The 22,316-nt window shown below is 52.8% G+C and overlaps 10 protein-coding genes across 10 annotated transcripts; 6 read left to right on the top strand and 4 right to left on the bottom strand.

Moving 5' to 3' along the window:
- Window positions 1-324: 324 nt before the first annotated feature.
- On the bottom strand, window positions 325-2,004 carry DSM5745_09902 (aldehyde dehydrogenase family protein; the record flags this gene model as incomplete). Its single annotated transcript, XM_026751918.1, has 3 exons — window positions 325-776; window positions 820-878; window positions 923-2,004. The coding sequence occupies 3 exons, from the start codon at window positions 2,002-2,004 to the stop codon at window positions 325-327; spliced, it is 1,593 nt and encodes a 530-aa protein (XP_026599650.1).
- A 524-nt stretch (window positions 2,005-2,528) lies between these two features.
- Window positions 2,529-3,851, bottom strand: DSM5745_09903 (uncharacterized protein; the record flags this gene model as incomplete). The annotated part of the gene is made up of 2 exons (XM_026751919.1): window positions 2,529-3,371; window positions 3,432-3,851. The coding sequence occupies 2 exons, from the start codon at window positions 3,849-3,851 to the stop codon at window positions 2,529-2,531; spliced, it is 1,263 nt and encodes a 420-aa protein (XP_026599651.1).
- A 1,081-nt stretch (window positions 3,852-4,932) lies between these two features.
- Window positions 4,933-6,838, bottom strand: DSM5745_09904 (FAD-dependent oxidoreductase; the record flags this gene model as incomplete). The annotated part of the gene is made up of 3 exons (XM_026751920.1): window positions 4,933-5,244; window positions 5,290-6,562; window positions 6,609-6,838. The coding sequence occupies 3 exons, from the start codon at window positions 6,836-6,838 to the stop codon at window positions 4,933-4,935; spliced, it is 1,815 nt and encodes a 604-aa protein (XP_026599652.1).
- Window positions 6,839-7,424: 586 nt separating this feature from the next.
- DSM5745_09905 (uncharacterized protein) lies at window positions 7,425-8,515 on the top strand (the record flags this gene model as incomplete). The annotated part of the gene is made up of 2 exons (XM_026751921.1): window positions 7,425-7,647; window positions 7,695-8,515. 2 exons carry the CDS (start codon window positions 7,425-7,427, stop codon window positions 8,513-8,515), a joined length of 1,044 nt encoding a protein of 347 aa, XP_026599653.1.
- A 1,489-nt stretch (window positions 8,516-10,004) lies between these two features.
- On the top strand, window positions 10,005-11,149 carry DSM5745_09906 (uncharacterized protein; the record flags this gene model as incomplete). The annotated part of the gene is made up of 2 exons (XM_026751922.1): window positions 10,005-10,128; window positions 10,206-11,149. The coding sequence occupies 2 exons, from the start codon at window positions 10,005-10,007 to the stop codon at window positions 11,147-11,149; spliced, it is 1,068 nt and encodes a 355-aa protein (XP_026599654.1).
- A 1,114-nt stretch (window positions 11,150-12,263) lies between these two features.
- Window positions 12,264-13,273, bottom strand: DSM5745_09907 (uncharacterized protein; the record flags this gene model as incomplete). Its single annotated transcript, XM_026751923.1, has 2 exons — window positions 12,264-13,099; window positions 13,153-13,273. 2 exons carry the CDS (start codon window positions 13,271-13,273, stop codon window positions 12,264-12,266), a joined length of 957 nt encoding a protein of 318 aa, XP_026599655.1.
- Window positions 13,274-13,883: 610 nt separating this feature from the next.
- Window positions 13,884-14,994, top strand: DSM5745_09908 (uncharacterized protein; the record flags this gene model as incomplete). Its single annotated transcript, XM_026751924.1, has 2 exons — window positions 13,884-14,568; window positions 14,630-14,994. 2 exons carry the CDS (start codon window positions 13,884-13,886, stop codon window positions 14,992-14,994), a joined length of 1,050 nt encoding a protein of 349 aa, XP_026599656.1.
- Window positions 14,995-15,884: 890 nt separating this feature from the next.
- DSM5745_09909 (BTB/POZ domain-containing protein) lies at window positions 15,885-17,065 on the top strand (the record flags this gene model as incomplete). Its single annotated transcript, XM_026751925.1, has 2 exons — window positions 15,885-16,611; window positions 16,680-17,065. The coding sequence occupies 2 exons, from the start codon at window positions 15,885-15,887 to the stop codon at window positions 17,063-17,065; spliced, it is 1,113 nt and encodes a 370-aa protein (XP_026599657.1).
- A 596-nt stretch (window positions 17,066-17,661) lies between these two features.
- On the top strand, window positions 17,662-18,883 carry DSM5745_09910 (uncharacterized protein; the record flags this gene model as incomplete). Its single annotated transcript, XM_026751926.1, has 2 exons — window positions 17,662-18,394; window positions 18,465-18,883. 2 exons carry the CDS (start codon window positions 17,662-17,664, stop codon window positions 18,881-18,883), a joined length of 1,152 nt encoding a protein of 383 aa, XP_026599658.1.
- Window positions 18,884-19,993: 1,110 nt separating this feature from the next.
- Window positions 19,994-21,477, top strand: DSM5745_09911 (uncharacterized protein; the record flags this gene model as incomplete). The annotated part of the gene is made up of 2 exons (XM_026751927.1): window positions 19,994-21,005; window positions 21,071-21,477. 2 exons carry the CDS (start codon window positions 19,994-19,996, stop codon window positions 21,475-21,477), a joined length of 1,419 nt encoding a protein of 472 aa, XP_026599659.1.
- Between the last annotated feature and the right edge of the window lie 839 nt (window positions 21,478-22,316).

Raw genomic sequence — 22,316 nt, forward strand, 5'->3', positions numbered from 1 at the left:
CGACTTGGACTTTTTCTGAGGTGCAATTGCCTTCCATGTCTCCAGCGTGACACAAAAGGGTATGTTCACTGATAGATCCAAAGCACTGCTTTACAAGAGTAAAGTGCCCAGCGCAGTGAGGAGTTCAGGATCTTTCCGTGCCCGGAAAGTCAATGGTTCAACTACGATGTTAGAGTTGATTTTAGGAACACAGCCTGAAAAAGAATAAAAGCTGTTGGTGTTTATGGACCTCATCAAGGGCGACGGTTAAGCTGTTGTGCGTGCTGGACCCTGATCCATAGTTAGGTAGGGGCTTTAAATGCACTCCCTTAACACCCAACCCAACTAAAGAAACGACCTAACCTCAACAAAAAGATCCCTCACACCTCTAAGTACACCCATCCGCCGATCTAAACCAACATCAGCAAGTCCGAGCAAAAGCACAAAGTACGCCAGAAACCTAGCGTATCTCAGGAGCCTTGCAAGGAGCAGACCTCGTTTGACGGCTTCCCTTTCCTGCTCCAGACTCCAGTTCCTCTTGATACCGACGCTGTTCCGGACGGAGAGTTTCTTGATGTCGTTGACCGAGTAGGGTGGACGCATCCAGTCGCTCATTCTGAAGAAGAAGGGCGTTGGACGGGCGATTGTGCGGTAGTGTGTGAAGGCTTTGAAGCCGTAGTCGCCGTGGTAGGCGCCGTGGCCGGATTCACCGACGCCGCCAAAGGGGGCATTAGGGACCGTTGCATGGACGAGGACGCCGTTGACGCAGACGCCGCCGGAGATGGTGGAGGATATAACTGCACGAGTCAGTTTAGCACAAGGGCTGGACGAGACACATACTATGCTCAACCTCGGTCTGATCTTGACTGAAGATGTAGAGCGCTAGAGGGCGAGGCAGGCTTTACCGATCAATTGTGATCATCGGATGGGTTGGAGGACGTACCTGTTTATCGACTCGATAGCATCGTCCGTCGAACCCTTGATAACAGGACAAATAGTGCCAAAGAGTTCCTCAGAGAGCAGGGGGTCCGTCAACTCCACGTTGCTCACGACGCTCACTGGCAAACTGCGGGCTTTGGCATCAGGTGTCCCATCCAGCTCGACCTTGCCCTTTGTCTTCTCCGCCATTTCCTTCAACCGCGTGTAGTTCCTATCGTTGATGATATGCGTCATGGAGTCCGGATCCCCCTTATTGAACCGATCAAGCCAAAACGCCATGCGCTCGATGAGCCTCCTCTCAACCGAACCATGAACAAAGACATGGTTAACCGAGAGACAGATCTGACCGGCATTGAGGTATTTGATCCACGCAATATCCTTCGCCGCAGCGTCAATATCTGCCGAACTCGTCACAATCGCCGGGCACTGTCCACCCAATTCGAACACAGTCGGAGTGAGATGCTTCGCGGCCGCGGCAGCGATATGGCGCGCGACAGGAGCGGACCCGGTGAAGAAGATATGGTCGAACTTGCGCTGAAGCAGACGGCCTGTTTCAGCTGGACCGCCGGTAACGACGCGGACGGCGCTTGGGTCGAGGTACTTCGGGACAAGGTCGACGAAGAGCTGCTGGACAGAAGTCGTGACCTCGGACGGCTTGAGCATCGCCGCGCAGCCGGCGGTAATCGCAGCAATGAGCGGCTGGACCATGAGCGAGAAGGGGAAGTTCCACGGTCCGATGATGAGAGCAACGCCCAGCGGCTCAGGACGCACGGTCGGTCGAAGCAGGAGACCCATCATCCCGGCATTGGGTTTCTGGTCGGCGGTCCAGTTGTCGATGTTCTTGAGGTGGTTGATTAGATCTTCCTTCACGTTCGAGCACTCGACCAGGGTCGTTTCGAAGGGGTGACGGTTGAGATCCTTTTTTAAGGCATCGTGGATAAGAGTCTGGTTGTCGTCGACGAGCCACCAGATCTGCTTGAGCTGCCATTTGCGCCAGGCAATCTCCTTGGTCTTGCCTGATTTGAAGGTGTTCTGGAGGGTGGTGTAGGCGAGCTCGACGTTCGCGTCGGAGGTATACTCGGCCATGGTGGAGGAACTGGGGTGAGGACAAGGCCACGGTCGGAGATTGAGAGTTGACCTCAATCACTGAAAGAGGAAGAGGTGAGTTCTTGAGGCCAAGAGCCGGGCCTCCGTAAACAGAGCGGCTGAGGTAGGTGCAGTGCAGGAGCGCACTTTCCGAGTCGAGTAAAGACCCGAAGATGCAGATGTCTATACGTGCGTCAAGGGTACCACAAGACTGCCATGGTGATCTCCTCCTTTTCAATCTCCAGCCCATTAGCTGGCCAAGGACCATATCCTGGCTCAAGATCTCCGCACCTTGGGAAACCGAAACGCACCGCGGCCCGGCGGTTGGATAAATCCCACATGATGGAAAGTGAACCTTCGCTCAGGCGGAAAGTCCAGAAAATCTATCCAAATGTAAAATCATCCAGAAAACATCATTCAGGTATCCAACATCAATCCCATCAATCCGTAACCAATCCATCTATCTGCCGTAGTATATACATCCAAACGCCTTGCCCAAAAGAAATACACCGAGCTCCCGCAGGCTATCCAAAATGCCGATGCCACCAATCCTTCTTCCAACTTCCCCCAAACCGATGATTAATGCAAGCTTGCGGACTTCCGAAGCCCTCTGCCCCGCTGTGTCGCTGCCCATTGCCCCACGCATTAATGGGTAACACGCAGACTCCTCCCATCGACTTTCCCGCGGTGGCTTCCTGCGCATCGACACAGACGGGCTGGTGTATCTTGTGGAACGGAGCCCACGTGAGACGGCGAGTGCGTTCTCCCCATGTACCGGTAACCAAATCGTTGATTCCCTTGTCTGCTTCAACCGAAGCCGTGATCAGCGAGTGCGTAGTCGGGAGTGCGTCGGAGAGTGCGTCCAAAATAGCGTCCGTAAAGACGCCCGGCCCCGTAACCTCCAGAATCGTCTTCTCGTTGTACTGCGGGCCAACGAACGGCAGACTATACCGATTATGCTGGCGCGTATGCGATAGAACCCGGACAATGACTTCCCGCAGCAACGGGCTGAAACGCTGCGGCGCGTAGAAGGTATACTGGATGAGGCCGTACGTGCGGATCCAGTGCCAGTCGCGCATCAGCTGCGGTGAAGCATGCGGCTCGTCGATTTCGATTCCGACAGCGAGCGATATATTTGCGTTGATGGACTCACCGAAGAGCGGTGCCAGAGACGGGCACTCCTTGATTGATTTCGCCGGGTAGACGTCCGAGTCCGCGTAGTATCCGCCATAGTACCAGAGCAGCAGGTATCTGAGGAGATCAGAACGCATGACGTGGTAGGGGTAGGAATCGTAGAGCGTATTGAGCTCGGGGACTGCCGCGAGGATCTCCGTAATGAAGTGTTTTGCCGGATCATCTGTTACGAGCTGTTGACATTAGCCCGCTTCGCAAACCCAGGGCTCTCCCAAATAATCGCTGCAACTCACAGTATAGGCCCACTCCCCATTGCTAGCCGTAAACGCCAACGAATCCGCCCCTCGCTCAGGTTGTCCATCACCAGCACCAGTATCCCCCAGTCGAATCTGCCAGATGCGCTCCTCCGCCACGCGATCTCCATTCCCGCTCAGGACATTCTCCTCGATCTCACTCAAGGCCTCCGAAACCCTCCTCTCAAAATCATGATCCGGCGCATCTCGATACGGCGAATGGTGTAAATATCGCGGGACATCCTGGACCTCGTAATCGGGCAGCCACTTCCCGCCAACGACGCGACGGGGGTTCGGCGCGAACACCGGAAGCAACGAGCGGAAGAGGAAGAAGAGGAAGAACGCCGCGATGAGGAGTGGCAGGCGGCGGCGCATGATCGGCGGCGGCGCGAAGGGCGTCGAAGGGCGTGATTTGGTCATTTTGTTCAATGATCAGGAGAGGGGAAGATAGAATTGATGAAAAGCCAGTAGCAGTCTCAGGAACACGACATGGCTGAGCCGCAAACGGCAGTGGGAGACAGCGGCGGGGGGAATGGGGAATAAAAGCAGGAGCAGGAGCAGCCGGTCTCTGAAACAAAGAACTCTCACAGCCATTTTTATTTTGAGAATTCCAGGATCCTGGGGCCAAAAAAAGCTCAGCTCAAGCTCGACGATCCTGATTTCAGGCTACAAATGACTCCGTACAGATTGTCGGATCAACACCACCAACCTGAAACCAAACCTCTCAGACCACAGGACAGGGTCCGGTCCCTGAACCGCCCTATGAGTAAAGCATGAGAAAGCATCGAGCGGCGCCCTATAAGCGTTCTTGGTCTGGCCTGGGCAAGCCCACTGCGGCTTAGCTGAGCCCATGGATCGAATCAAATGCAGTGGTTTCTCGTGCTGAGGCCCACTGCCTGACGGTCGCGATCCACTGCTGGGGCTGTGTGACGTGTCTCAGGTTCAGATTCAGGAACAGACAGAGTCAGACAGAGAACTAGGGCGGAGATACGAAGCTGGAGCCCGGGAGTGAGAATTATAGCGGCTGTGAAGATGCAGTCGGGGAGTCTCGCCCGTCACCGGGACCTCCTTGCATTCCAGCCGGAAACGTCCTGTCCCGATAGCGCTTTAGCAGGATAAAAAATTTGATCACCGCTACCGGGACAGGCACGCGATTACCCAACGCAGGGTACATACTTCGGAGTCCAGTACGGAGTATAGATGCATTGTTCCGGATGCATCCATTCCCGGCGTCTTTCTTGTCGCACAACAAATTTCCGAACCGCGAGACAGACCAGGAACCCCGGGCTTGGATGGACAAGATCGTGAAGATTGTGCGACCATGCAGTGGTGGTACTCCAGAAAGGATGTGACAAAAGCCAGTAGCTGTTCCATTAATCTCTGCCTATGTATCGAGATACAAACGATCATCACTTCTTAGCGTGTCGAGAACATGAGCTTAATGTATATTTCGGATTCTTGCGCCGCGGTCATGATCCCGCAATGATAGCCCGACTTCAGATCAAAGCACCCAACCGTCGTAGACCTCGTCATAGACCTCATCATCGCCATCGTCGTCTCCATCGTCGTCGCCATCACCTCCATCACCATCCCCGTCGTGGTCGCCGTCGTGATCGCCGCCATGGTCGCCGCCATGGTCTCCGTCCTCCACCCGACAGAGTCGTCGGTCGGCTCGCTGCGTCCACTCCTCCGACCCGACCGTGGTCTTGGCATAGAATATGTGGTTCGGATCATACTGGGCCTTGATCTTTCGTAGACGCGGATAGTGTTTGCCAAAGTAGGCCCACTGGAAGTGTGGTTGGTTGAAATCGCCCTGCTCCTGTTAGTCGGGTCTCGGCTGAGTGCTGTGAATGCATACCTCGCTCAGATACGCTCCGGACTTGGGCGCAAGTGCAGTTAAGCGTGGCACATACTCCTCTGTGATCCTCCGCACGAGGTCCAGATTCTGCGCATCCAGGTTGTATATCCACGTCGTCCGGACTATGACGTGGATCAAGGTGTCCCTCCAGGCAGGCAAGACCGAGTTGTAGACGTCGCCGGCTACAGCCTTGGACACGTTGAGGCAGGTGTTTCCCACAATGACAATGCCATCTTGCACCATAGATCGGAATGCAGCTGTGACGGCGCTGTGGTTGCGTTCAATGAGTTCGCGGGGTAAGAGCCAGGCTCCGTACTGTGCAATATTAACTATCATGGGTTCCATCATTCCCTGGTAAAAAGCCAAGTAGTCTTGAAACTGGGCAGGTATGAGTAGATACGTGAGGCCAAGGGCGTCCAGCTGGGCCATATACGGCGAGAACAATCGCACAAGCTCGTCGACGGGGATATCGGGCCCGGCCACCGGTCCAATCGAAAAGGTCTCGTTGCTTACGCTGGTTGTCGCTTGTGCTCCGGCGTCAACGATCGCGGGTAGATTCGGCGGAAAGAGATTGATCGCTTCCCAGTATCGGTCCGAGGAAAGGTCCTGTCTCGGCAGTATCAAGCTCAGGCCAGACACCGGCCCGTCCGGGTAGAGCTTCACGGTAAGAGACAGGACAACCGCATAGGTGCTTCCGCCGCCGCCAGAAAGCGCCCAATAGAGATCCGAATGTTCATTATCCCTGGTTGCCACGAGATATCGTCCCTGTCCGTCGATGACTTCCCACGCCAGTGTTTGATCTGCAGCCAGGCCATACCGAGAGGAGAGAGACGAGTGACCTGCACCCTGGGTGTAGCCACCAGCAATGGCAACTGTCGGAGCTTCTCCAGCGACAACTCGGTAGCGCTTCGCGTTGGCAGCAGCAATCGCCTCGAGTCCTTGCACTCCGGTACCCATTGTCATGGCAGGTCCTTCATAAAATTTATCTCGGTAGTGGTCGGTGATGTTGATGTCTTTGAGGTAATGCACCCAGACCGCCAGGCCACCGGCTCCGGTAGATTTTCCCTCGTAGTCGTGTCCGGTGTTGCGTATGACGAAGCGGATGTTGTGCTTGTCTGCGAATTTCAGGGTCTTGATCACATGCTTGGGCTCACTGACGTTGACGGCGTAGACGACGTAGTTTCCCAACTCGCAGGGTTGCTCGATCGGATGGAAAGGATCGCAGGTGTTGTTGCCGAAGTAGGGGGCCATGAGGGACGAAGAGGATTCGTAGCTAAGCCGGTCAGCAAAACACTTGAAGTGGCAAAAGCGACACATACTGCGGCTGCGGAGCAAACCATGATACCTGAAGCTCGGTACAGAACACCGGGTCGTACTGAGGCGAATGGCACGGAGCTGCCAGCGGAATCGTCCTGATCAGGCGACCATCAACAGAGCGATTGAACTGGTCCCAAGTCTCGCTCGATGGCCAGCAGGGATCGCCAGGGAAGCAGCGGCAGAAGGTGGCCGCAACGGCGGTGATGACGGTGAGAAATATGAGGGCCCTCATTGTTGTGGGTATTGGAGACGGAAGAGGCCTTGGGAGCCCGGAGAGCTGGCGGTTGTGCTCTGCTCTTGTATGAACCCGCCTCGCTCCTTCCTCGTCCAGCAACACTGAGTCCCTCTTGACGCAGGAGCGGGCTTAAAGCCGGAGTTAGGCCTGCCATAATCTCGCGTTCGGAGTCCTCAGTAATCCCGAAATTACTGTGTTACCGTGTCATTGCTGGACCATACTTTGAAGGAGGCTTCCACCGTATGTCAAGAGACGTGTAGCTGGTTGAGTGACAGTCATCATTCGTACCATTGTCCGTTTGCGCTGCGGGGCGTCCTCTACTTTGATATCAACATTGTGTCGCTGCCATCAACTAGAGATACGTCTACTGCATATATAGTTGTAAAGTCCCAGCCTCGGTCATTAGTTGTCGAAAGTAAATATCGGCGAACATTCTCCGACGGGGTTCAAGGCGGGGGAGCCTGATTTGTCAGAAATGAAGTCATCGCCAGCCCCGCCATCAACACTTGCTTCCCATATATCCCAGCTAACCTCAGCATCTCCAGTACTCTATACCAGATATTCCATCGTCAAATATTGCAAAATGCCTAAGCTTTTCATCACCGGCATAACCGGCTATATCGGCGGCGACACCTTCCACGTCCTCTCGCAGTCGCACCCAGACTTCGAATTCTCCGCACTCATCCGCACAGAGGAGAAGGCCAAATACGTCCGCGAATTATACCCCAATGTCCGCGTCGTCATTGGGGAGCTGGACGACGCCGATAAAATCGAGAAGGAGGCTGCTTGGGCGGATATCGTGCTTCGTATGCTTACCCCTTCCTCTATTTAAACCGGATACTGATGAGGACAGACACCGCCGACTCATCTGACCATGTCGGCGCCGCAAATGCTATCGCCAAGGGTCTTGTCTCGAGTCACTCGAAAGTACGTCCGGGATACTGGATCCACACTGGCGGGACCGGCATCTTGACGTACTTTGACAGTGAGGTGCGCAAGGTACATGGCGAGCACGATGACAAGGTGTTTAATGACTACGTCGGTGTCTCGGAACTAACCAATCTCCCGGCTGATGCATTCCACCGCAATGTCGACAAAATAGTGCTCAAGACGGGCGTTGAGCATGCCGACAGTGTGAAAACAGTCATTGTCTGCCCGCCGACAATCTACGGGCGCGGACGGGGGCCCGTTGCGCTCCGCGGACGCCAGGTGTATGAGCTTGCGAAGTTCGTGCTGGAGGAGAAGTATATCCCCGTCATCGGCAGGGGATTAGCGCGATGGAACAACGTCCACGTGTATGATCTAAGCCAGTTGTTTGATTCTCTGGTGAAAGCGGCGCTTGATCCCAAGAGGAAAGACGACAAGGAGATCTGGGGCGAGAAGGGGTATCTCCTTGCTGAGAATGGCGAGCACGTGTGGAGTGACCTGGCCAAGCTGGTCGGTGAGCAGGCGCATAAGCTTGGGTACTTGAAGGAGAAGCCCGAAGTCAAGCAGCTGTCGCTGGAGGAGGCGATGAACTCGCCGGCTGGCTTTGAGGCTGCGAGCTGGGCGTGGAATTCTAGGGGTCAGGCACAGAGGGGACGCGAGGTGCTGGGCTGGACGCCGAAGAAGAGGAGTATTGAGGAGGAGGTGCCGGACATTATTTCTGCGGAAGCTCAGCGGTTGGGCTTGTAGAGTAGATGGGCGATCCAAGTTAGACAATGGGTTATATCTTGCGACGTGCTTGCATTACGAAAAATGGTGTAAATCTCATTCGAATGCCTGCATCAAATATATATCTTGCTTGCTCTCCAGGATGAGCTTATTGAAACTTTCCTCAGCGGATTGATCGAGTAGTCTCTAAAATAAGAGAGCATCTAGAAACCAGTCTCTTACGCCCGAAAGCCTCTCCTCACTGTCTTTTTTTGTCTTCTCGCTGCCTTCTTGCTCATTCCGCACCTCCGTTCCTCTTCTCTGACCCCTCTACCTGTCACTTGGGCCCAGTCATGATAAGTCAGCTTAAACTTTCGATCCGGCCGTTATACCGAACAGAAACTTCCTCTCCTTACCTCGTATCGCCCAAACCAGTGCGGAACTTAGATTACGCCCTGGTCTATAGCGAACATCAGGCCAGATGCCATGACGTCATCAACGGCCGCACGAAGCACACCGTATGCAACGCCCACCGACGATCTAGGGACTTGAGGATACTTTCCAACGTTCAGGATCTCTACTAGAGGCAATAGAGTCTTGCAGGTTCGAAATTGCTTCCAGCTGGAGAGTCCACTAAAACTCACAGTCGCTCTCGGATGCGGAAGCGGCTAGCCTGTTCGAATAGTAACTTGTTACGGCTACTGTACCTATCATGGATAGCTGGACGGGGTAGACGCTTTCATATGTAAGATAGCGCCTTAATAGGATGCTGCGCCTTAGTTGTCCTGGGCTTCGCTTCTTGCCGTAAGATATCACCAGAATTCTAACCTCTCCATATCCTTGGTTGGCCGATTCATCTGTTTCCCGTCTCTATCAGTAAAATCTGGGGCACCTTTCTCTCTCGCTGGTAGAAGCCGGTTCCCGCAAACGCGAGACTGTACGTAGCAGCACTCAGTATTCAAGTCAAACCGTTCTTTCCCATCCCAAATGTAGCATGGTCCATATGTTCTTCCCACCGGGGGTTCTGGATAGGAAGGCTCTACCCAGCTTTTCTGTAGACCACGGCATCGTGAAGTTGCCCGGCTTCGTCCTCCCCACACGTTTTCCTGCCGGAGTGGCAGACATTGCGATCTTTGTTTATCTCCTGGATAATGGACAGACTGGGTGTTTCCCTTCTTCCTGATGATGCCAGCGCTGTGTTTCTCATCATGCTGGTGCATATCTCAGCGCAGCAGCCAGGGACAGTGCCACTGACTACTAATGCTAATGCGTGATAGGCGGGTGCCCTAAGAAGTCTGCCTTCACTCTTCCACTCACCACCAGGCTATATCTGGCCGCCTCTTCCCCCTGGAGATCCCACTCCCATTTTCATCCACGTTTCGCTTTCGATTTTCCTCAAGCTCTTGTTCCTTTCGTCCTCGCCTTCCACTCGTTCCCCAGTCGCTCGCTTCTCTTCTCGCAAAACACATTCTTCCCTTGCTTCTTGGAGTCCTTCATTTGGACGATTCTTGTTTTTTGACTTGCATTAATCATGGCGTTTACTACAGTCATGATATTCACTGGTCCTACTTGGAATGATTGGGTCGACCCGAATGGCGACACCACCATTATTGTCCCTGTCAACTTCGCAGCTACGACTATTACAGACAACAACGGTATGCTCCTCTCTCATGGGTATACTACCCGCGTAGTCTGACACACGCACTTGGAACTGCCGCTGACGCCGACGAAGTTCCGGGCCAGGGATTTATTCAAGGAGAGCTGCCCGAGGACCCAGCTCAACCTGTGATCGCTCTCTTCCGCGTATCAAGTGATCGCTTGAGTGTGGCATGTCCCGACACGTTTGGGCGAATCCTCAACAGCCCACAGATGCACAACCAGCGTTTCGCAAATCGGCACGCCCACTATACCACATCTCCATATGATCCCATAGCTTTTGGGATTTTTCTGAGAATGCTTTACCGAAATCCCGGTCGTCCCGCTCTGAACATTATGAAGTTTGATCAGGTCATGAAGCTCGCCCAACTCGCGGTCCATTACGGTGGCCCGGGTGGCGCTCAAGTTAAAGACGACGTGTCTACGTGGATTCGGGCCCGAGAGGTCCCAATGCCTATCGAGAATGTCAAGGTCTCGGTGAAGGCAATTTGGACTGCCATTCTCCTTAATATGGAAGACCAGTTCGGCCCTTCAACGTTCAATGCAATATCGTGGGCAACCGAGGAGATCACTGCCTTCGGCACCCCAGTTCCCAACCCAGTCATCGTCGATCTAAACTCACACAGAGACATTGCCATTACAGAGGTCCTCGAGAAGTGGCATGCTGCTCTCCGTGATTTCAAAAACAAGGACTGGGTATGCACTCCCGATTGCAAGGACCGGGTGCGCGAATCATTGTTACAGCACATGGGATGTCACCCTTTGCTTTTCCGCACGACAAAGCGGCCTTACCGTGGTTTCTCTTACCAGGAATTGGTGAACTTAATGTTGTCCTTTCAATGCCCGAAAGACAGCACGATCAACCATACGAAGGAGCATCCTCAGCAATTTAGCTTCGCCGAAGCGTGGGAAACAACTCATCGGTGCCCTCGTGCTCTGTGTTGGAAGGACTATGTCTTCGACACACATGCGCAAGAGGCCGAGCAACATTCTTCACAAGAACCCCAGCAGCAAAATTAGCAACAGCCCAAGAGAACAGCTGCGCGCTCAATGAATGCGTTGGTATTAGGCTCATACTTCGGGGTGAAGAGAGACGAAATCTGTTTCTCGTTACTTTACTTTCCTACAATGTTCTTTCTAGGTTGTTGTCCATCTAGTGTCGCGATTTCTGTCCATTTGTCGTTTCATTCCGCATGTCTCTCTTCGAGGTCTCACAGACCAACTCCGGTTTTGTCTACTTTCGCACTTCTCACTATAGGTGCAATTTACATCATGTTCCAGTCGATGCTCGCTGAAGCTGTAATTAGCCCTTTCGCTAGTCTAGATGTTCAGAACTACGAGATCTTCAACCAAGTCCGGACATGGTCGCCTTTTTTTGCATCGTAGGTTCCAGTCGCCAATGTGGTCTACGATATAAGTCATTCTCGCCAAATAAGAACGCGTCCAGTGTGGTCTACTAACTGTGGAGTTGGACCATAGAATACGGCTGTGGACGTCGAACTCGAGCACCTTGTGGGCAGAACTCTTGCAACGGAGACTTGGGCTTCAGATATTCTATATTTTGCAAAGAATCATCTGTGTATTTTGTTCATCTTGAGAGATGATGACCCTCCGATTTCTGTGGTTGTGATGCTGAGATGCTTCAACCTTCCAAGGTTGTTTCCTGCCGATCTGCGCGATGGTGCTGTGCTCTACAATGGTCTTTGCTTACAATGGTCTTTGCTTGGGTCGATCGCGCCTTCGAACATGCATCAGACCCTATTCTCAGTGGCTATAGGTTTTATAGCGGACGAGTCATTTGGGCATAAGTATTGTGGTAGCGTAGGCTATGGGACCTTCAAGGCATCGTATTCTGATAGAGAGCTAGAATACATAGGAACGGAAGGCCCGGGAAAAGATCAAAACAAAACGCGAAGTGCATTGTCTGCCTTTAACATGACAAATTGTAGGCGGCGTGGCATGTTTGGTAGATGGAACATAAAGAAACATGAAGAAACCGAATCCCCTCCGTGGAAGATTCCGATCGCCATAGAGAAAATCGAGACAGTTATGATTTAACAGGAAATCGCATAGAGTCAGAACAAGAGGCCATGGAAGTCTTGGATAAAGACAGCCCAAGAGAGGCTGGCTGATTCTAAAGGTTGTCATCATGGAAAGCCATCACATCCAGACCCTCAATCACCCAATTGTCCCGATCCCAGAGCTCAACGAAGCTCGGATGCTGAGGATGCTTGCACGTATGCTCCAGTTCCTCGTCCTCGTCGTCATGCGGGTACTCCCAAGAAGTCATCAAGGCCGCGAGATCCCGGTGCGAGAGGCCTTTATAAGGGTGTTGTTGTTGGTTCGGCGCAAGGCCATGCAGGAGGATCTTGTCCCTCAACGCCTCGCGCATATGGACATTGCAGTCGGCAGTGCACGGTCCATACCCCGCCACGAGTCTACAGAAAGCGTCATGCAAGACCTTGAGATCCTGCCTGATGGCGTTGTTTCGGACTCGGTTCATCTCCGCGATCACTGCGGTAGGGAGGGGAATGTGAAGGGGACGAATCACGTATTTAGTCTCTGTGATCACACGGCTCGTATACCAGGCGAACGATTCCGGGAGGCGAAACCGATATGCGACTGAAATAATCTCCATGAGCATGGGCTGGGCTAGACGGTGTTCATGGGGGCGGACATGCTTATACATCCATTCCGTCATGTACGTCGCTACTTTGGCTCGACAACGATAGCGGATTGAGAGACTGGCGAGCTCGCCAGTCAGTGCTAAATGAAGAGGCTGGAAGTCGCGACCGTGGAGGATTTCCAGGAATGCTTGGACGGCTCTGGGGTCATAAGCGATTGGGAGGGTAAGTTCAGCGCGGCGGTTCAGCCATATATTGGTCGCAATCATTCCGTCGGCGAATGCGGTCTTGAAGACATCGGATTCTTGCTTCAAAATCTCACTATTTACTCGAAATCGAGCGACTGCTAAAAGTGAATGTCAGCTCGTCCGTATGCCTGGCGGTAGACAGGGGGCATACTCTTCCCTGAGTCGCACCAGGGCGATCGAACAATGATGATAGTATTGCTGTCTGGCTCAATAGGTACATCGAGATAGATGTCAAAATTGGGGAGAGCCAAGTAAGGAGAAAACAGATCCATAGCTAGAGAGCGCAGGTCTGATAGTTTGAGATCCGACTGATTGATGATGGGTTTTGAGAGTGTAAGTAGGCAGAAGCAACTTGGGAGACGAAAAGACAACGCAGAAAAGATCGTGGGTTGCGGTTGGAAAGAAAGGAAGTGATGAAAGACGAAGGAAAGCCAACTGGATAGAGTAAACTCTGTAATGGATGGATGAGGCACCACTGAAGGACAGGCTGGATTTTTCAAACCTGGACGGTTTGTGTCGAGTGAAATCTTAGACGGTGGACGAGCTCTTCAGGGGACTCTGAGAGAATCCTATATAATCTCTTGCTCGCTCTGGTGTCTGTACCTGTTCGCCCTGAGTACTGTGTTTAGAATTTGTTTCTGGTTGTGGTGCTGGGATACCTTTGATATTCTTTCCCATCGAGCCAGCAAGGTGCCTGTGTGAATGGCATTCACTTTCAAGCTGTATTCAACCTGACACAAAACATCCTGGTTGAGCACCTCCCACAATCTTTATCTCTCCCTCTTTCTTTCTCTTCATGCTTTTCTCTTTCCCCATCTCTTCCACTCAACACACCCTCGCCCATTTCCCCCTGTCGTGGTCGACATCTGCAAGCGAGCCGGAATGGAGCTCGCCGGAATGGAGCTCGACAACGGACCGGCTACTAGACGGCCGCTCATCATTCACCCAAACAGCGATGTGACAATTATTCTGAAGAATCCGAATGCGCCGTTCGCTCCTCTTCTAGCCAACGCTGACACCGCATCCACGAGCGCCGCACCTGGAGCCTCCGACGAAGTGCGCTTCCTCGTCTCCGCCAAGGACCTGAAATACTGCTCCCCCTTCTTCAGGAACGCTCTTGACAACAACTGGAAAGAGGCCGTTGAATACCGCAAGAACGGCTCCGTGGAACTCACAACAGAAGGCTGGGACCTCGAGACGTTCGGACTCCTCATGCGCCTCTTTCACTGGAAGAGAACCTACGGTGCAGAGGACCCCTTGTTAATCCTCAGGCCCAGCCTCCCGCACACGGACACGCAAATCGAGCCCATGGCCAAGCTTGTTGTTTTGGCAGACTACTACCAATGCCTCGCCCTGATCAAGTCATTCTATGCCGTTGAGCCGGAAAAGGTTGTCACCGTGGATCTCGACGCCGATGGCCCAGAGCAGCGTATACAGAAGATGTACCTTTTCGTCGCGTGGGCGTTCAACTGGCCGACTTACTTCAGGGCCTTCTCGTGGAATATCATGCATACCGCTAACGGGCCGATTACGGCGCTTGGACTGCCGCTTCCTGCGGAGATCATCGGTATGCACGACGTTCTCCTCAATATAATATCTCGTCCCGGGCTTGTCTGACTGTCTTGTAGACGAACTCAACCGCGGCCGCAAACTCACCCTCCGACGCATGACGGCCTACCTGAAAAAGCATTATAACTCCTACCGCGAGCGCCTCCCGTGTGAAGACACCTGGTGCCAGTCCACTCGCCTCGGTCTGCTTACATTGTTTATGCAGAGAAACCATCTCCTCCCGTCTACCGCGGACTTCAGGGGCGTCAGTGTGTACTCACTCAAGGAAGCGGCACTCTCCATGAAGAGCTTCCGTCGCAAAAGTCATGTCTGCGCGAGAAATAGGCCCAACTTGACGCCGAAGCAGATCTTTCTGCAGGATGATTTTCCGGATCTTGTTCAGGGGCTTGAGATTGCTCAATTTGAGAGACGGGATGTGGAGTGAAGTGGGTTTGTGGGATGATTGTGCTTGGTTGTAAAGGTTATGGTTTATTTCTTGTTGGGCCACCTCTCCGCTTCTGCGATACGAGTTTCTTCTGTACGGGACTTGGTTTAGTCTTGTGTTCAATGTTCGAGTGGTCTTCCCGTATGGATGCGAAGTATGGTGTCCCTGCTTCTGCTTCCGATTTCGTTCGGTCGACGACTAGATGAGCCTTCGATAGTGATCTAATACAGTGGATTTGACTCTCTACTCGCGGTCATAAGTTCCCTCTCTCGGTTGATGTAATTCCTAGCAAAGCTGTCAGCTCTTTCTCTGCAAAACATGGACGGAGGCGGCTTATTGGGTGGTGGCCCGCCATCTCTCATATCGACACAGGTGCAATGCCATCACCAGGCGTTGATTGTAAATGCACCATTATCTTTACCCACGCTGCTGATCATTGCAGTAGGCATCGGTTGAACCTCTTATCTCCGATAATTCCTCCACTCTCACTTTGCGACTCCAGCCTCAACGTAAGTCTGCCTGGGAAGGCGCGAATTCCTCAGGCGAAGGGATAACTTGAATTGATATCTGCGACTCGCCAAAGCTTTGAACTTGAACTTCCAGAGGTACAATATCGCAAGTAAGCTTTGGAAATTGGAAGTGGCGTTGCCTTCAGTCGTGGAAATTTTGAGATGGGCGTTTGTCGTTGAGGCCGCAGCCGCTCATTCTCTGCTGAGGGCGATTTCCCCTCCTCTGTCAACCCAACGCAACACAACTTGATTTTCTCTTCTCTTTTTCATCTCCCCTCTCGTCGCTCACCCAGGCTGTCATTATTGCTCAATCCTTCTTGACCCATCTCTGCGTCTTGTTTCTCGGTAACTGTTCTTGAATCCGCTTCCCCTCGAGCCGCGATGACCGAGACTCACATCCTGGACCCCAAAGGGGAGGTCACGATAGTACTCAAAACCCCGAATGCGCCCCTCGCTCAGATACCTCGCCCTCCTGAAACCAAGCCAGCGGGCGACGCAACATCCGACATGGCGAGCAATGTTATCTCTCCTTCTTCTTCCCCAGATGCCGCTGTTGCGACACCCTCCGCAGATTTGCCCAGCGATCTCGAGATCCAAGACGACAACACATCCTCCGACAAGGCCGACGAAGTCCGCTTCATAGTCTCCGCTTCTCACCTGATCCTCGCGTCCCCGGTCTTCAGACATGCTCTAACGGGTGAATGGATAGAGAGCCAGGAGCTGAGAAGACAGGGAACGGCTGAGATCGAGGCAAGTGGGTGGGACACAGAAGCCTTTCTTATCCTTCTGCGGATCATCCACTGCAAACCGTACGATCTACCTAAGGAGGTATCGCTGGAGACTCTAGCCAAGCTCGCCCTAATCGCTGACTACTATGACTGTGTTAAGCTGGTACAATGGTACGCCGATGCCTGGATCTCGAAGGTGTTGCCGTTTCGGGCTTGTTTTAGCATCCATGAGGATGGAATGCGCGATATGATCATTCGGCTGTGGGTTGCTTGGGTCTTCGATGTGGCTGAGGAATTTACAAGCTATTCTTCCTACATCATGGAGAATGCCAAGTACCCCATTACTTCACTTGGTCTGCCCATACCCGCCGGAATTCTAGGTAAGAAGAACCTCTCATATGTGTTGATCTGTACTTGGAAGCGGACTAATATTATCTTCTCCCGACAGAGCGTCTTAATCGCAACCGCGAACTTGCCATTACCTATGTGCTCACGAATATTGAGGACAAGCAATCGGAGATCCTCCGCACCAAGGATCGCTGCACCCTCGCCTGTCGGTCGATGACGCTCGGGGCTCTATCGATATTCATGCATGAAAAGCAAGCACTTACATCCGCGCCTCCTTATGCTGGTATAAGCATGGGCGACCTCTCGCGCTCGGCCAGGAGTCTCAAGCTGGGGAAGTGGAGAGAGTACATTGAGTCGGACAGCCCGCGCTTCCGATGGCACGAATGCAACTACTCAAATTTTGCGATGATATTTCTTCGCCTGCCTTGTACGTCTAAAGGGCTGGATATTATCAACTTCAAGGGCTGGTATGTGCATCTCTGCTGAATATTATCGGCGTTGAGCTGACTTGCACACTTGTCTTTCTCTTCTAACTTCCTTTAGATTCGATACCTAGATTACTTTCCCGTCCACTCGAGCCTTCCTGGAGAGAGCTTTCTCTGTGCATGCGGAATAGATAAATTCCGGCGATAAAGCGAAATGGGGAAGACTGGTTTTTGTTCTTTGTTCTTCTTATGTGACCGTGCCTCTCACCTGCAATACCTACCAGGCATATATCATGTCATCTACGGATCTTGAATCAAAGTGTTGCTTTTGCGGAGTCCTACTATTCTCCTTGTAGACAATACAACCGTTGCAAGCATTATACATGATCCATAAAGACCAATCTGATTCGGAAGCTATGCTCCCAGTTCCATAGGATAAGGTGATGGTTGATGTGGGAAATACTGTCTGGTTCCAGATGCCCTCGCCAAAATGGGCCACTTACTCACAACCTCCACCCGCTCCCTCTCTCTTCTCTCTCCCGTTCTCTCCGTCCCTGCTTTTTCCTTCAACTCCCATCTTCATTCCGTCTACTATTCATCATCTTTGCATCTCCAAAACCGCGCTTTCTTTGGTTCTGCCTCCTCTGCGATCCTAGAATGCCAGTAACACACGTCCTCGATCCCAACGGGGACGTCACTCTCATTCTCAAAGACCCCGACGCAGCCTTCGCACACGGATGCCTTGCTCCTCAGCAGATCTACGAGACCGAGACCGAGACGCCCTCTCCTTCGAATTTCGCAACTAACGGCACTTCGTTTCCTCCCTCCTCCGCGAATCTCGAAGCCGAAGCCAGAGCCAAACACCGAGCGGACGACGCGTCTCTTTCTTCTTCTTCGACTGAAATCCGTTTCCAAGTCTCTTCAGCTCACCTTATCCTCGCCTCGCCGGTCTTCAAGAGCGCTCTCACCGGGTCCTGGAAAGAAAGTGTTGAGTTCAAGACAAAAGGGACAGTTGAGCTGGTGGCTATCGGGTGGAACGAAGAAGCGTTATTGGTCTTCCTCCGAATAATCCATTGCATGCCCCTGGAATTGCCGGACAAAATGCCACTCGAAGCTCTCGCCAAACTCGCCGTAGTCGCTGATTTCTACGACTGCATGAAGCTGATCGCCTTCTTCGCGGATACTTGGCTTACGACCGCGTTAGCACCGGACTACGATTCCCTCCTCGACGAAGATAATGACAGGTTTATCCCTCGAAATACACTCCGGCTATGGGTATCGTGGGCTTTCCATCAAGAGGACGCATTCAAGACTCATTCGCAACACCTCATCTCCTACGCACGGGACTCGATCACACCCCTTGGATTGCCGCTACCGGAGACGGTAATAGGTCGGTAGATGAGCCTCCGTAACACATACCTGCCGGGACAAATGAACTGACATGGCTTTACCACTCGTAGATGCGATGAACCGCCACCGCGAAGCCGCCATCGCAGATACACTCAACCAGTTGATGGCTAAGAAACGCGAGATCCTCACGTTCAAACCTGGCTGCGACACGGAGTGCAAGGTCAGGATTCGTGATGCGTTGAACAAGTTCCTCGATAAAGATCGGCTTCATTCGGTCACCGCGCCGTATCCCGATATTAGCCAATTCAACCTGGCCTTAGCGGCGAAGAATATTCTGTCACGAGGATGGAGGGTATACCACGAGAACGACTCTAAAAAATGGCGCTATCACAAATGCCGACACTCAAAATTCAGCTGGATATTCAAGGAGCTGAAATACAGGATTCCGGGTCTGGACCTTAAGGATTTAAAGCCTTGGTATTTCTCTTTCGACTGTTCTCCGGATGACTATCGAGGACTTGCCGACTGATTTGACTGTCTTTCCTGTAGATTCCTTAGCGCCATCTTCACATTCTGCATCATCTAAATGGTGTCCGCCAACGTGGACTGTTCTACCGGATTATCTTTCACCTGAACTTCTTTCTACTCCTTGACACACGGAGACATACAGCCAGAATCTGGCGCGCTTCGATTTGGAGCTCATGATAGACCATGCTTATGTTTTGGCCCATTATACCGGCGCCCGGAGATTTCTGGGATTCCGTGAGCAGGCAACTTGTGCCCTGCTTTGCCTGATGACTTTGCCTGGGAGATTCCACCATTGTAACCCTTCGACAGAGATTCTGGATCTCGCGCCAGGATGGGCTGAACAAGGCAATGTTAGCAACCGAGCGCAATAGGTAGAGCGACGGTTGGCGACTTTTTCTGACTTTAGTTCTGCGAAGACGACAGCTTATGTTCTTCTCTCATCAGCCATCTGGCGTTCACTTGCTCCCGGACGCATTCATTATACCCTCAGAACATCTTAAATGAACGTCGTGATTTTTCGGAGTCCTATCTTGTCCCTGGCGCGACGTGTACGGTCTGTAGGCGTCGTCTCCATCCTTAGAGACCGAACTGGACACGAGACTATGAGGCAAATGCCTGGCTAGCGTGGACAATGCCGTTGCAGGCCTGCTTTTAGGATTGCCCCCACCAAGTTGCCCGTCACCCCGGGACCGGCAAAGCTGCCCAGCGCGCCCTTCACTACGCCATCACCACACAACACGTAAGGAAGCACATTCAAAAATCAAAAATAAGCCTTACTTTGATTACGGTGTCTTGCATGATCTGTTCGATGCGCAGCGTTATGTGGAGAACTCACACAATGCATTGTGGCGTTGCCGGGATCTTCACAATGCCTTTGGTGAATGGACAAGTGAATGGCGCATTCACTGAAGTCCTCACCACCATGCCCGGGTATAAATACCTCCTCATCCCCCGAGGAAAATCAACCTTTTCCCTCTCAACCCTACTATCCTTTCGTTTATTTTCCGTGCCTTCCTTTCGTTCTCCCATCTGTGTCTTCTTCTCGTTCTCAATCCTGTTTATTGTCCTGTACCCCTGTTTGACTCTTTGTATCTTCAACCCGCCCATCGTCATGGCATCCACCACCGACAACACCAAAGGTCAGGATAGCGGTGCAATCGTCAATCCAGGTGGAGATCGCATCATGATGGCCAACAACAACGGCGACCATGGCAACCACATCACCGCTCCCGATGGAGATCGCATTATGGCACCGGCCCACACCAACAACCACCCCGAGTTCCGCGTCGTCAATCAATATGGAAATCTCCTTGTCCTTCTCAAGAACCCGGACGCCTCCATCTTCCATGTGCCCCCTAGGACCAAAAAGCGAGCTCCCACCGCCAACCTCCCCGCTGCTCCATCCGTCCCCTCCGACACCAACATCCCTGCCGTCACTGCTGCCACTGCTGCCACTGCTGCCACTGCTGCCACTGCTGCCACTGCTGCCACTGCTGCCACTGCTGCCACTGCTGCCACTGCTGCCACTGCCGTCACTGCCGTCACTGCTACCACTGCTACCACTGCTACCAATGCTGCCACTCCTGCCTCCACTCGCGCTCCCGAAGTAGACTTCCTGACCAGCTCAGAATCCCTGATCAAAGCCTCTCCAGTCTTCAAAGCCATGCTCACCGGCAGCTCCAAAGAAGCCATCGAGCTATGCAACAACGGCCACCAGCAAATCACCATCTCCGGCTGGAACGCACGCCCAGTCGAGGCATTCCTGCGCACTCTTTCCCTTCAATGCATCGCCCCTCAGAACAAAGTGACGAGATTTTTCTTGCTCCCACTCAGGAATGATAACGGCGAACTGGACATCGACGCTGTCGGCGAGATGGGTGCACTCGCGGACTACTACAAGTGCCTCGACATCATCAGCTGGATCTTCCCCCCGATCCCGTGGTCGCGCCGGCTCTGTATCGCCTTCCCTACACCTGAGGAGTTTAGACAGTGCATGGTTGGCATCTGGGTGACTTGGGTGTTCAACTTGCCGGTGGAGTTCAAGCGCATCTCGGCGCATGTTATCTATACCGCGGCCGATCCGATTCAGTGTCTTGGTCTCCCTATTCCAGGCCATGTCATCGGTGCGTTACCTACCCTTCTCTCTCCCCATCGAATCCACCTAAGCTAACCATCTTCTCTCTCCCAGACGCCCTCAACACCCGCCGCATCCGCACCCTCAACCGCATCGTCTCGCGCATAAAGCAAGCCCGCAAATCCTTCCTCCCCTCCCCGCGCAACCCCAGCCCCGCCTGCCCCTTCGCCAGCTGCCAGCGAACCATGTTCAACGACTACGGCAAGTTCCTGGACATCTGCAAGATCGCGCGCCCTTCCATCGGCTATAACGGGATCAGCATCGAGGGTCTGAAGGCGGATTCCCAGTGCTTTCACCAGTATCCGCTGCGTGGTCATTGCCAGCCCATCACTCGCCCTGGGCCTCGTGTGCAGGAGTGTCGGGCTCTTACTATTCGTCGTTTCTTTCGGACCGATGGGTTTCCTGGCTGGCAGGTTCCGGATGGGCTGGATTTGAGTGAGCTGAAGCGCCAGGCTGTTTAGGTATGTACTAAGTCGACTGTGCTTCCTGGGTTTTTGTGGACGGTAGCTGATTATCTTTGCGTTTCCGGGTATAGCGAGGTGATGAACGCCCGGCGTTTGCTGTGTCTACCTGTCAACGGGCGGCGTACATGCTTCGCTTTTCTTTCTCGGTTTGTCTTCGATCGCAATCTCCTATGTTACGGCGGCATCCATGTTGTGTTGTCTTTTACTATGTCTCTTTTCGTGTTCTCTCTTCTTTCGCGTGTCCATCGGAGTGTCGGACATCCTTGGACGTCCTGTTCGACTGAGACTGCTATCACTGTGCGACGAATCTTGATTTGCCGATGGGCTGAATGTTGAAACCTCTCTGTCCGCGTTTCCACGTCTGCTCCAGGGGAAGAGCCAAGGTACTGTCCGAGGTATCTTCACGGCCATCAGTGTCTTTTTCCTATGTCAGATCATGCAACTTTTCGGGTTATCGTGTATTTTCTTCCAATAATCAGGCCGTTTGTCTTGTTTTACATACTGCCAAGTTTTTGGTCCACAAGGTCATGTACTCCATGGCGCCCTACAGCATATCTATCCCTTCGTCCCTTTGATCCACAGCACGTCCGCTGTTCCCTCGTCGGCCGTCTGCATTCGCCTAAATCTAGCCTCCTTAGCCAGCGTATTCCTCCATTTAGTTCTGTGTATTTTTCGTTTCTGAGGCTACATTCCGCTGATCTCTTAAGCATTGCGGTAGATACAACCATCATCGTCTAGGCGCAACCCAGCCTCAGCAGCGATCGTCGTTAGGTAGGGAGATGCTCTTCCTTTTCCATTTTCCTTTGAATCAGATGTTCTTCGAAAGCACAACGTAC

This window comes from Aspergillus mulundensis, assembly GCF_003369625.1.
Source record: "Aspergillus mulundensis strain DSM 5745 chromosome Unknown scaffold_13, whole genome shotgun sequence".
NCBI lineage: Eukaryota > Fungi > Ascomycota > Eurotiomycetes > Eurotiales > Aspergillaceae > Aspergillus > Aspergillus mulundensis.